The 12,643-nt window shown below is 44.7% G+C and overlaps 1 protein-coding gene across 1 annotated transcript; it reads right to left on the bottom strand.

Annotated features, from left to right (window-relative positions):
* Positions 1-821: 821 nt before the first annotated feature.
* On the bottom strand, positions 822-10,113 carry KLF15 (Kruppel like factor 15). The gene is made up of 2 exons (XM_019536815.1): positions 9,004-10,113; positions 822-1,452 (listed from the first exon to the last, which is right to left on the bottom strand). Exons 1-2 carry the CDS (start codon positions 10,044-10,046, stop codon positions 1,284-1,286), a joined length of 1,212 nt encoding a protein of 403 aa, XP_019392360.1. The 5' UTR covers positions 10,047-10,113; the 3' UTR covers positions 822-1,283.
* Positions 10,114-12,643: the final 2,530 nt, after the last annotated feature.

Below are 12,643 nucleotides of genomic sequence, written 5' to 3'. Positions count from 1 at the left end.
CCATTTAGCCAGCTACCACGTGTATTTCTTTCTCCTGGCCACCGTTCCCACCTAATCACCTGCCCCAGCTGCAGGGAGCTCTGACACGGCTGTTAATAATAAAAGAGTTGTACTTAACACTTACATATCACCCTTTGGCTGAGGACCTCAAAGTGCTTTTACAAACAGTAATCAAGCCCACAACTTCCCCTGGGTGGGATATAAGTATTATTACTCCTACCATACCGATGTGAAAACCAAGGCAAAAAGAGATTCATAGCTCAACATTGCTGGGTTGAGCACATTTCTTTCTCATTGAAGTCTCCAGGCCCTCAAGACGTCCACAGCTTTCCAAGAGATTGACCAACATCTTGCAGGACTGAGGTCACACAGCAAGAAAGAGGCAAAGTCTGGAATAAAACCTATGAGGCCTAGTACCCAGTTTCTCCTTCTCTAAGCACCAAGCAACATTCCCTCTGTTAATGAAAAGGATAGCTTTAACCAGAACCAAGGTTATGCTTTGCTTATTTAAACACATAGCCATACTCTATACTTGGCACTACATTGACCATATAACATGAAAAGCACATGTGCCGTGTACAATTATGGGCCTTCATTCCAGAACCAGGTCTGAGCTTTATTGTTTGGTTGGGAGTGGGGGTTCATCCAAAAAGTGCCATCAGATCCAGGATCCCAAGAGCTGTTGACTGAGTCCTGATGGATCGTTGAAGGACGGTGGGCCGAAGAAATCAGGGTGACTGGACCAGGGTCACAAATTCCAATCTCCTCCCCCTCCCCTTAAAAACGTTCTTGGCTCAGGCAAGCAAGAAAACAAAGGAGGGTTTTTTTCAAAAAGAATTTGCTGTTTCCAAACTGGACAGATAGGCCAGCTTAATGAAAACTCACAAAGAGTAGCCCTGTCCACGAGCAGAGGCCTCAGGAATGCCAGGACTATAATTAACCAGCAGCAAGTAGCCCATAAATTTTCCTTGTGCAGCAGAAAACAGCTAAAAATAAAACACTGTAATTTCCAAAGGAAGAAGCAGCAAAGAAGGGCATGAGAGAAGGAAAAATAAAAATAATAATAATAGTAAAAAAAAAAACAACAACAACCCCCCTCCCCTCCTCCCCCAGTCCCTCCCAAAAGAGCTTCGTTCTCAAATCACGTTGGTAGGACACATTCAGACATGATGGTGTCAAGTAACAGCGAAGACCAATAAATTATCACTAGAAACATGGTGAGCAAAGTGCTGTCATCGGCTGTTCTGGGACGGATGGGCAGGAAGGAGCCAAGTGGGGACCAGTCAGTTCACTGAGCGCACGGAGCGGTTGCTTCTAGGGAACCGGTGCACCTTGACATGCTTGGATAAGTGGTCGCTTCGCGCAAACTTCTTCTCGCAGATTGGACACTGATATGGTTTCACGCCCGAGTGAGAGCGTCTGTGCCGGGAGAGCTCATCTGACCGGGAGAACCTGCAAGCAGAGATTTAAAAAACAAAAAAGAGCCTGATTTAGACATCCATTGCCAATTCTTGAAAATCATCATAATACCCCAATCGTCCCAGGCTACGTGCTTAGAGCTTTCTCCTGCTGAAATAGCCCACGCACCTGGGCTAAGGGGGATCATTTGTTAGCAGAACAGGGCACCAGAGCTGTTCTCATTCCATCCAGCAGAAGGTAATAATAAAGCAATCACTCAGTTTTATTGCAACATCTTTGGAAGGTTATTCCAATTCAAACTCATGACAATGACAGCAGACAGGCAGTAAGATGCTTACCCAAATGCCCATCTGCAAATGAGCACACACACACCATCACAGCACCAGATCCAAACCCCACACAGCTTGGAATTTGGATACTTCCTACCCTTAACTAAGGAACAAAATCCCCCGAATAGCCATTGTGAACCTCACAGGCCCCATAACATTCAGATAAACCAGCTAATCTTTTAGTTCCGACTTTGGGAGCTAAGGGGTTACCAACATTATGCTTAAATAACCTCCTCTGGGTGGGTGCAAAAGAATTGCTGTCAGATCAAGGGTAATGCTGTTTGCTGCCAAGAGAGTAACAAAGAGTGGCACAGAAAAAGAGCTCCCACAAAAGGATATCAGCTGTTTATTTACAATAAATAAATGAAGTCATGGGCATTTTCTGAATAAATGGGGGGGAGACACACATGGGAAAATGTGACTTTGTGGCACAACGCATCGCATCACCACTTGGGTAAAGACACGATTTTTATAGAGGGAATAAAGAGCCCTGGTTCTAGGTGCAAAGAGGCTTTCTGGCTCGTGGAAGAAAGTCTGTCCTGCCGGAAGACTAAGTGTCCGCCTAAATGTGTTCACTTGAGATGATTCTGTGGTGCCAGCTGATGGTCGCAATCCAAGTGGTGCAGAAATCGGAGTGTTTTATCTCAGATTGGTTTGGTTCCATCTTGCTGTTATCCCACTTTCCTCTACAGAGAGAGAGCCCAGCTGCAAAATCAGCTCCAGATACAGACCCAAACTTGCCTAAACATCTTGGGCATCCAGAGGCGGGTGTCTCATTGGGCCTCTCTTTAGACATTTCTTTAATGGAGCTTCCCCTTACTTGTTTTCTTCCTGTTTTTACACCTCACCCTGGCCCTGGAAACCCTATGCTGAAGGTATCACCCTTGCTGCTAAGAACAAATGGATATGGTTCCTGAATGAAGCCCATTAGCATGCTCCTTAATCATTGCTTAGGGGTTAACCAGGAATCTGATAAGACAGTCCCTCCCCCCTGAGGTCCTGAGAACACTTACATCTATAATACTCCTAAGCCTCGTGAGCCATGAAACATAAAACTGGAGCCTGGAACTGAACCTGAGTCTCTGGCATTGCCAAGAACAGCCTCTGGATCTCCAGCACTATGCTGGCCCTTGGAGGAGCTCTCTTAAGGAGTCAGGAGTTAATTGGACTCCGAGCAATTTTTGGAGCCATTCAACAGGGTAGGAAGGGGATGGAAACATGCACAGCTTGAAAGTTGCAGTGGACTTCCCACAATACCCCAGCGGCCAGCTGACAAACAGGATCAGGCATGTTGGATGAGGAACTGATCTGGTTGCCAAGGGAGGTAGACACTTTCTGAGGAGAAAGAGATATCAGTGAACCAAACTTCACGCCAGAGGCTGCTCCTTGCGGCTACTGAGGAGCAAAGCCAGAGGCTTCCCGGCTGCCTTGTCCAAGCTGCTGAATTGTTAAAAGTACTGAATAATGGAAAGAGAAAGTGGAATAGAGGATGATGAAAAACTCAGAGAACTACAGAGGACTGCTCTGAAAACTGCACCAGGGAGAAGGGGGAAAGAATCACATGATCTTTGGAAGCTAATGTGAGTTAATATGATAAAAATAAACTTAGCCTCATAATGAAGCCCTTAGTTAAAGAGGCAGGAATGCTGCAATGCTGTTACCCAGCACTCATGGAAGGATCAACTTACTGGGCCCACAGAAATAAACCCCTGGCTCCCTGTGTGTTTATAAAAAACAACCCAAATGTTAGAGCAGGGAAGCTGGCAGAAGTCTACAGCCAGTGGCAGGCAGCAGTTGAGTTAATGTGATGGCCTCAAAGTCTAAGAAAATGAAGCAATTCCAAATGCAAGGAGATTGCAAATGCTAGAGGCCTCACTGATGTATCAGCCCAAATTATGCAACACAGGTCTTCCAACACAAAGGCAGGCACAGTTTGAAAAGCCCATCGTAACCAAAAATTGCTCAAGAGCCAGATTCACCCTTCACATACATCTACTGCCATAATTATCTCATTCCCTGTCTCCAGCCTCAGCTGCCACCTCCATTCAGGGACCTGTTTCAAGTTATTTAAACAAAGCGCTTCTGCCTGAGTGAGACCCATGGTAGTAGGGATTGCTTACATCTTGTTGTATCTTTCATTGGTCCAACACATTATTTTGGAGAGCTGCTGGATGAGCTTTAGGACTTCAAGTGTCCATCCTCAGAGCATGCCGACTGTGAATCTAGCAAGATTTCTAATTTTCGGAGTGCAGTTCCAGTCCTGGAATAGGAACAGAGCTCACTGATAATGTACACCCATTGAATCCAGAGTTCGGGTGCAGTTCATTAGAGACATGGGCACCATCCAGGACTATGGCATGCATTGTGGGATCAGAGAGTAATTCATATCCAGAGAGATAGGAAGGTTTATTTTAGGGCCGTCTCTCATCATCCCTGGCTATAGGGAGGGATGAGAGTATCTCCACCTGAGGGATTTATTTGAAAGGTAAAGTTACTGTGGATTTAGGACAAGGCCTTCAGCATTCAGAGTTTCCCATTCAAATTCAGAAGCAAAGCAGCCCCACAGCTGGCTGAATAGCAATGATGAGCATGACTTGAGGAAACAGAATTTAAATGCAGTGTTCAAAGGTGCTATTTAAAAGATCTGCACCCTGGAATAGAAAAGAATTTGGAGACTGGCGTTATTTCAGCTCCTGAGGGTTGAACTAAATTTTGGGAGCATTACAGAGGGGCACAAAGGCACAGAACCAAAACGAGCAATAAGACAATAATATCCTCGTGTCCTGAGTTCCACAGGTTGGCTGCAAGTTACCTAACAAAGTATCCCCTTTGGTCCCTTTAAATGTGTTGGCTTTTAAGGTTTGCTTTGTACTCTAACTCTTCTCGGACTTGTATTATGAGAAAGGGAAAACACAACTGGCCTTGTCTGGCCCATTTATTTTATATCTCTCTCTCTTGTATATACAGGTCAGGGCACCACTTACTGCAACCTGGACCCAAACCTGACTGTGGCTCTGGGGAGCGACTGTAACACAAATAACAGTGAGCAATATCAGCTCAGATCATGTCACCTAGATCTCTACCCAGAGAAGGGTGATGGCAAGCATATCTCCCTTGGCCTCCCCATGTTCTCCACCACCGTGTGCATTTACACGGCTTGAGAAAAGCACAGCCCTGGCAGGGTGAGCTCTCTTTACACAGAACTAAATGTTTTTCTTTAGTGCAAAAGGGCTTAATGCAATTCAAATCATGCTCAGTGGTCTTATTCACATATTCAGGCCATCTTAGAAAATAAACAGGAAATTCCAGTGACCTGACTATAAAGGTGTCAGTGTCTGGATCTTCTTCCTGGGATGTCACCCCTAATTCAGACTCCTCAGCATGGTTTATGAGCCACTGAAATTGTTATTCCCAAAGCTCAGTAGGTTGCATGTGTTCATAGTGAAGTTGCCAAATACAGTACTGAAGACTATAAGGCAACGATTCTCAGCCAGGGTGTGTAACACCCCAGGGTGCATTGCGATCCTTTCAGGAGTGCTGCAGGGTGCCACGCAATGTTAGCATTGATAGATGTGCAGACATGATTCACAGGATAAATCCATAGATTTCCAACAGGAATTCAGCATGTTAAAAGCATTCTGACCTATTGTGGGCTTTCTAAGTTCTTTGCAACAAAAGAAATTGCTCTTTCTGTAGTCAAAAGTCAAGTGAAAGCTAAGAGCTGGCATTTTTCAAGGGGTGCCTTGAGTCTAAATGGGTTCAGAATCGTGGCTCTAGGGTGAAGAAAGATCACACGGTTTTCCTGACACTGAAATGAAACCAGAAGGGGGACATTCTGTGTTAGTGGAAGATAGGACAGATAGAAACAAGGTATTGTCAATCTACACAACACCTGGTAGCAACATGTCACCGAGAGAAACAACATAACAGGACTGCTCAAGAAGTCTGGCTGCTCCTAGGATGATTAATAACTACAGCCTTGTAAACTGAGCCAAGGGTGTACAAGCAGCTTGTTTTCATGCTTTAGGACACAGCACGGCCACTTGAAGGGAGCAAGATGGGCTGCTTGCTTTACACAATAGCACACATGTGCATTGGGGTCAGAGGTTGGTGTTAGACTTTCTGGCTTTGCCCTTCTCAGAAGGAGCAGGCAGTAGCCACTGACCTCCAGGAACCAAAGCTGTAACCTGCTATGCCACGGATCAGTGAGCTGACCAGTACAAAAGGATACTGGACTATTGGCAGGCTCTACACTGCTTTGGTGTACAGTGCCTAAGACTGAAAAGCACTGGCTACTCATTGCAATGAGAGGTTGGCAGGGCTCCGCATTGGTGAGCGTGGTGTGTGCCTTTTAATTTAACTGCTCTGCCTATGCAGGAAGAAGGAAAAGCTTTTACCCCTGACAGCTACAGCTCAAATTACACTAGCAACATTTTTTTAAATGACTCCTTGGTGAACTCCTATTTGAAGTGCATTGGTTGAAAAACAAATATACACAACCGGAGGAGAGAAAGCAAAGGAACCAGACTAAAACCAGCAGTAGGTCAGCGCTTAAATTCATTTGGGATGATACAAAACTACGAATGAAGTGGGACTCCAGATGTACTTCACCAAGTCATGGGAGCACACAGTGCTCTCCAAATGTCTGGAAAAGGTAAACACGCTTTCCTGATGAAGCGGGGGGGCCATGTGATTCAGAGCTTGCCGGGCCAGAGCAGAGTACGTCGCTGCAGATCTGGCTTTGATGTCTGAGAAAAACACATGGGACGTGTTGGAATGTCAGGCTTGTACTGAAGGTGTCAGCAACTGAAGGCAACAGCCCCTTTGAAAACCTGTCCCCTCCCTCCTCTGTGTCAGTGATGAGCTCCAGCTGCAAGATTTTGGACTTGGATGAGAAATGATGCAAAGTTTGGGGGGTCTCTGGAGCTGGGATTCTGCTTGGCTCATTGTTGGCCAATGCAGAAAGGAGTCTGGAAACTCTTCCAACAGCTGTTTGTGAACAGAGACAAGCCAACTTTGAATGTAAGTTATTTCATCCTTCACTTCTACAAGGCCTCTCATCCATAAAGAGCTGTGGTTGTCAAAGGGTACAAGCATTTGGCTCTTTAAACTGCAAGATTTAAATGCATACACCAATTTGATCAGTACTTCTCATTACATGGCCTCCCATTGTCCAGTTGGCATTTTTATTCACCCCATTCACTCTGAACTTTAAGCCTTTGTAGACTGTGGACCTACAGAAGCTAAATACACCCTTGGTGTCATTCCATGGGATGCACACTAAGACCATTTGGTCTATACTATCTACCTTTTCCTGAACATGCACTTCTGATTGGCCGCCACAAAGGAAATAAAAGTCACAATCCAAATCATGGGATATGAACTTGCACCACTGTAATCAATGGGTATTTTGGTTATGGATATCAAAGGAGGCAATATCAGGACCCTAACAAGTCACCTTCTGACCTCAACTATACTGTTCAGAGCACTGTAATGGCAAGGGGGCTGAACACTATACATTGGTTTCCCACCAACATTCATTCAGATTTTTAAAGGAAGCCATGATCAGCAACATTTGCTGCCCTCTCTCACTCGTGCTCCACAAAGATTTTGTGCCATCAAGTTTTGATCATGCCATGACCCATGCATGGAAAGCCAGTGTCAAGTTTGTCCACACCACTGTTAGGAGGAGGGACTTTTTCAAATTGACTGGTTGCAAGCATTTACATCAAGAGCTAAAGAAAAAGGGTTGCGTTCATTCAATCAGAGCATGGAAAAATGTCATGTGATTTATGTGACTGATGGCAGCTGAGCAACTCAGCTGCACTGCCAGGTCATTTTGAATGGCCACATTTGTTAAAAAAAAAAAAAAAAAAAAAAAGTCATCTGTGAGAAACACAGGTCGATTTGCTTTAATTATTTATTTTTTTTTTTTTTTTTTTTTTTTTTTTAAACAAAAGTCATCTGTGAGAAACACAGAGAAGAAAGTTGTAATCAGTTTGCGGAATGCAGGCGAAATGACAAAAGAAATCAACTCCCGATGATCGGCTCAGACCTCCCGGCCATAGAGAAACTTTAACATGTTTAGTTTGAGGAGCGGGAAAAGATTCAGGCTAGTTCTGACCTTTTCCCTCAAACCAATTCACCCATCCCTAATTGCCACATATCTGGCATACTTGCATTTGACTCAGATGTTTCCTGTTACTTTTTACCTATCTTTGCAACGAGCATGACCCATTTCCTAACCAGATGCTCTGCCGTGTTTCTCAGTTCAATTTAACAGAAGGGATCTTACACAGCATTTTGTTGTCATCATCCTGCACAAAGTGCATTTGCATTTAAGAAACAGGCTTGTTATTCAAGAAGCCTGGAAAACAGGTGGATGGTTTCATGGAAAAATCTGACTTTTCAGCAGAAAAGCAAACACTTGAGGATTTTCATCCATCCAATAGTTTTCAAGGAAAACTGACACTAGCCACAACATTTGTTGGTGAATTAAAAACCCGATGTTTCATTAAGGTTTTGACAGAAACTTTTTAGCCATTCCTTCTGAATATCTTTACTATAATACCTGCAACCCCTTGCGATACTTCTTGACTGTCACTAAGGCACATTTCTAAACAAATTGGTAAAATAAACAAGACTAGATTTAGATTTAATGGGGCACCATTCCCGGACTAGGTATTTTTTTCTGGAAAGCATAAAATTGTTCATATTTTTAAAAATTTTACTGTGGGCTTATTAACCACATATGGTAACCACGGCTCCGCAGTGATTACACATGATCTCCATTGCCTGCAAGCTACACACAAACACACACACTCATCTGTAACAACTTTGCCTCAATGACTCATTTTGCTTTGTGTGTCCCAGTGGTACCTCTGGTTCAGTTTAGTGTCTGTTGCAGATGGTATGCTGCAATAGAACCAATGACTACGCAAAACAATGTCTGCAGTAATAAGACTAATCTGCCCATTATGAAAGGGGATACCAATCACTGGAGCGGTTGTTGTTTTTTTAGCCATTTGTACAGCTAATACTAACAGGTGATGGATGCTCTGCTATTCAATTCATCAAAGTCCCTGCCTTATCTAACAGGAAGAGAAGGGCTTTCGTTCCAAAACTGACCAAACAGGTTTCCAAGAACAGCAATTGTGTATAAATCAGCTTAACTCAACACTGGTAGACCAGCAAATTACACAGAGTGAATGAGATGTTGACAGGATGCACAGTACAATTGCATCCTGGTACTGACCTCCAGCCACAGCCCGGCCACGTGCATGCAAACGGTTTTTCGCCTGTGTGCCTTCTCAGGTGGGCTTTCAAGTGGCTGCTTTTAGTGTACATCTTGGTGCAGCCTGGGAACGAGCATTTGTGCATTTTAATGAGTTCTGCTGCAGGGTTCTTTTGAAATTTCTGACCCACGAGGATGCCCGCCTGACCCTGGATCATGCCTCCTGGCCCAAGCGGCTTTGCCGCAATGGGCACTGGTGCTATGCGGACAAATTTGGAGGGCAAGTTCAAATTGGAGGATTGAACTATCTGTGGCACAAGTGCAAAGGTCTGTCCTTGAATGTTGACTAGGAGTTGTGCAATTTTAATATTCTCTTGTGCTGGTCCTTGTGAGCTTGGGCTTGTATTTGATTCTTGTTTGATCTGTACAGGCTGAATTTGAAGCATGACAGGTATTCCACCCTCCGCGGATGCTGCTCCATTTGAAACATGGCCACCTTCTGTTGGGCTGCTCAACTGTTCACTTTTACTTTCCTTTAAGCTAGCGTTGGATACCATATGGTCTTTTTGCTGTACAGAAGCAACAGAAACTTGGCTGCAAGCTCTCAAGTCCTTGGTCTCATTTTTAGGCCCTTCCTTGAACTCCAACTCCATATTTTCCTCCAGAAACTCCTCAATCTCCTCAAGCGTGGGCTGAAATGGTCCAGTATCTTCCGTATCCACTGCAAATTCAGGCATCCTAAAATACTCCTCTTTCACAACTGGCTGAAGTCTCCTTTTGTCCCACCAAGAGGCAGGGGTGTTCCCCAGGGAAGCCTGGGACAACAAGTAGTCTAAAATACTATCCTGACTTTCAGCGCTAGATGTGCTGCCATAGCTAGAGCTGAGAACCTGGGAGTCTGGGCTAGAACAAGAGCAAAAGCTTGAAGAATCACTGTCATCTTCTGACAGAGGTGAGGGCAGCATCTGGTAGGACCTCCCTCCTGCCGTCATGTCCCCAAAGTATCCAACCATGGACCTTGTGGATGAAAAAGATTCATCAGCAGGAAGCAAGTGATCCACCATTCCTGGATAATCTCTTAGGGATCTTCCAACAGCATATACCACACAGGGGAAGTTCAAGTGAAAGCCTGCCTGCAGACAACAAAAACATTGACAGTCAGAAGTCAGCTTTACTCATTCATCACCATATATCAACCTACTAAGTTCCCCAATTCAAATGAGAGTCCCAGGCATCCAGTTTCACCGAGTACACATGTTGCTACATGCTTTGATATTGCTGCATTACCCCTAAAGGATTTTGAGTGCCTAAGCATTTTCCAAGATTGCACCATACTTTTGCAAAAGAATTCTTTCCGAAATTGTTTCACAACTCCGTCGTCTTTAGATTTACAGCTCCTTTCCAGCATACTACTGGCAAGAGGAAATATGCTTATAGTCTTTCACTGAACAATGAAAACTACAGCCAAAGAAGGGAGTGAGGGGGAAAAAAAAGTGTTGGAATTTTTACCACCAAAAAACAAATAAAAAATGAAGTTTATTACTCCTGGCCCATAAAACTACTGAGATCCTTGCCTTATCTTGTAGCTTTCCACTGACTTTATTTTTAACTTTCTCGGTTGTACAAATATAGGCTAATCAGCGTAATGCAAGGATCAATCTGCCAGGAGCCAAAAATATTTACTGTGCTTCAGCATTTACTGGGAGGATTTTCCCCTCCAGATGTCATGAATCAGTTTGTCAACGTTATCATCACCTGCGTTGCCCTTAATAAGGCTGGCACCACACTGAGCTAATTACCCTGGCCTGGCAAGCCAGCTGGTTACTGGTTTCACCCCATCACTCTGCATTGCTTATCACTTGGGTAAGGACGCAGCCCTGAGATGATCCAAATGTTATGCCAGCTTCTAAACTGGGAAGACCTGTACTGCGAACAAGCGCTCACTTAAGATTTCAACTCCTTGTGACCTGCAGCCAATGATTGTGTTGTGTTTGAATGTCTGACCCTACAAGTCCTTACTCCTGCAAATAGTCACCCTGAAATGGGATGAATAAGGAACAGTGACACTTTTATCTTGCAGTCGCCCTTCCGGCAAAATTCCCACTGACAGCAATGCAAATCCTGCAGTTCTCAACTTGGGCATAGCAAACTCACTGGGAGGTTGAGGATTTTTTTTTTCCTTGAGCTAAACAGCTGTATGAGGCAGCCTATAAAGAGCTGAAATGAAGGCAGGCAGGCTTAGCCAAACACTGGCTCTCAGTCCTTTGCTCTGCTCAAGGTGACTGATTGAAAACAGAGCTGTATATGTACATAATAAAACAACCCTTTCTGTGGAAGGTATGCGGATTGCAGAGATAGAAGTCATTTGATCTGCCTATGAGGCTTTGTGTGTGTGTGTGAATTAGCAGGCATGTGACCTAGCGTGAAGGAAATGCCAGTCAGGCTTCTTGCACTCTGTCATTTTCCACGGGCTCGCTGCAGCGCGCTTCGGACATTTTTCCATGAATAGTCAATAGCGGCTAGTTTGGAGGAAGCTAGGAAACGGTTATCGTGATTATCCCAGAGGATCTCTGCTGGCTGAGCCGCAAATTGCCTCTGTCTCTATCTTGGAGAAGGAAATAAAAAGGAAATCTAGGCACTCCATCTGTACCTGACACAGCAAGAGCTGTTTTACACAACAACCTTCACATGCTCCGTCAGCAGCAGTCTATTAGCGTTCCACAGGAAGCCGAGTAAAAATACATTTCTTAAAGACACAGCTTCCTCACTGATGCGTGGAGGTCAGAAGGCGAGGGCAGTTCAAGAGAAAGAGACCAAAAAGCTCAATTGCATATTTCCCGGTTTGCAAGCCCCTTCAGTCATCTGTTTCTCTGAACCGATAATGAAACACTCGCATGTGCTGATTATGAGGAAGTTCAGAGAGAGGTGAGTGCCCAAGTGCTGCGACCTTAGTCTATAATCATCCCTGACAGGAAAAGTCACTGTCAGCATACCTGCAGTACGGCTAAGAGAGTGCACGTGAAATCCTGACTTTGAGGTAAGTCCACTGTTAGCCCAGCAGAAGTCCTGGAGCCGAGCCACCCCGCATTTCGACCAGCGAAGCAGAGACTGAACCTGACTTTCACTGGCTCCCAGTGAAGTCACACAGCATCTTGTTTATGCCTTGCTTGCACCAAAGGCAGCAACAGCTACAATTTAAAGTTGGGCAGAAAGGAGGAATTAGTCCCCTGTGGCATTTTGCTCCAACTACCACCTCCAAGTGGCCTTGTAATGACCACTCGTTTTGCACGCAAAGCATTTTTGCTAAAGGAGTCGGGGAGTGTGTGTGCACGCGCGCGTGTGTGCACGCACGCACACACGCATGCACCCATGTATGTGTGTGCGTGATGACACGAGGCATTTCTGCTAAGAGAGTTGGTCTGTAAGCGAAAGACAGAGAAATGGAAAGGGCAAACAGCACAGAAACAGAAAGTCCTTTGTGAAATGTTTTAAATGTCCATTCAATCTGGAAGCCATTCTTACTCCCGCAGAAATAAATGGCAAAATTACCCTTGAATTTATTGGGGATAGACCTGAGCCCTCAGACAGGACAGAACGGGGGAGAAAAGGTAAAACAAGAAGGAGTAAACAAGGCTTTTTAGTCCGAGGCCAGCTACTCCTC

The sequence above is a fragment of the Crocodylus porosus genome, unplaced genomic scaffold, assembly GCF_001723895.1.
Source record: "Crocodylus porosus isolate Cpor-Errol unplaced genomic scaffold, CroPor_comp1, whole genome shotgun sequence".
NCBI classification, from domain to species: Eukaryota; Metazoa; Chordata; order Crocodylia; family Crocodylidae; genus Crocodylus; species Crocodylus porosus.
This window is presented reverse-complemented; position numbering and strand designations above follow the sequence as displayed.

What these genes read in the sequence shown, in the direction of transcription:
- KLF15 (XM_019536815.1), bottom strand. Translation starts at nt 10,046, where the DNA reads ATGGTGGATCACTTGCTTCCTGCTGATGAATCTTTTTCATCCACAAGG. An exon ending in TGGCCGGGCTGTGGCTGGAG is followed by an intron (nt 1,453 to 9,003) that starts GTCAGTACCAGG and finishes CTCTGCTTGCAG; the next exon opens with GTTCTCCCGGTCAGATGAGC.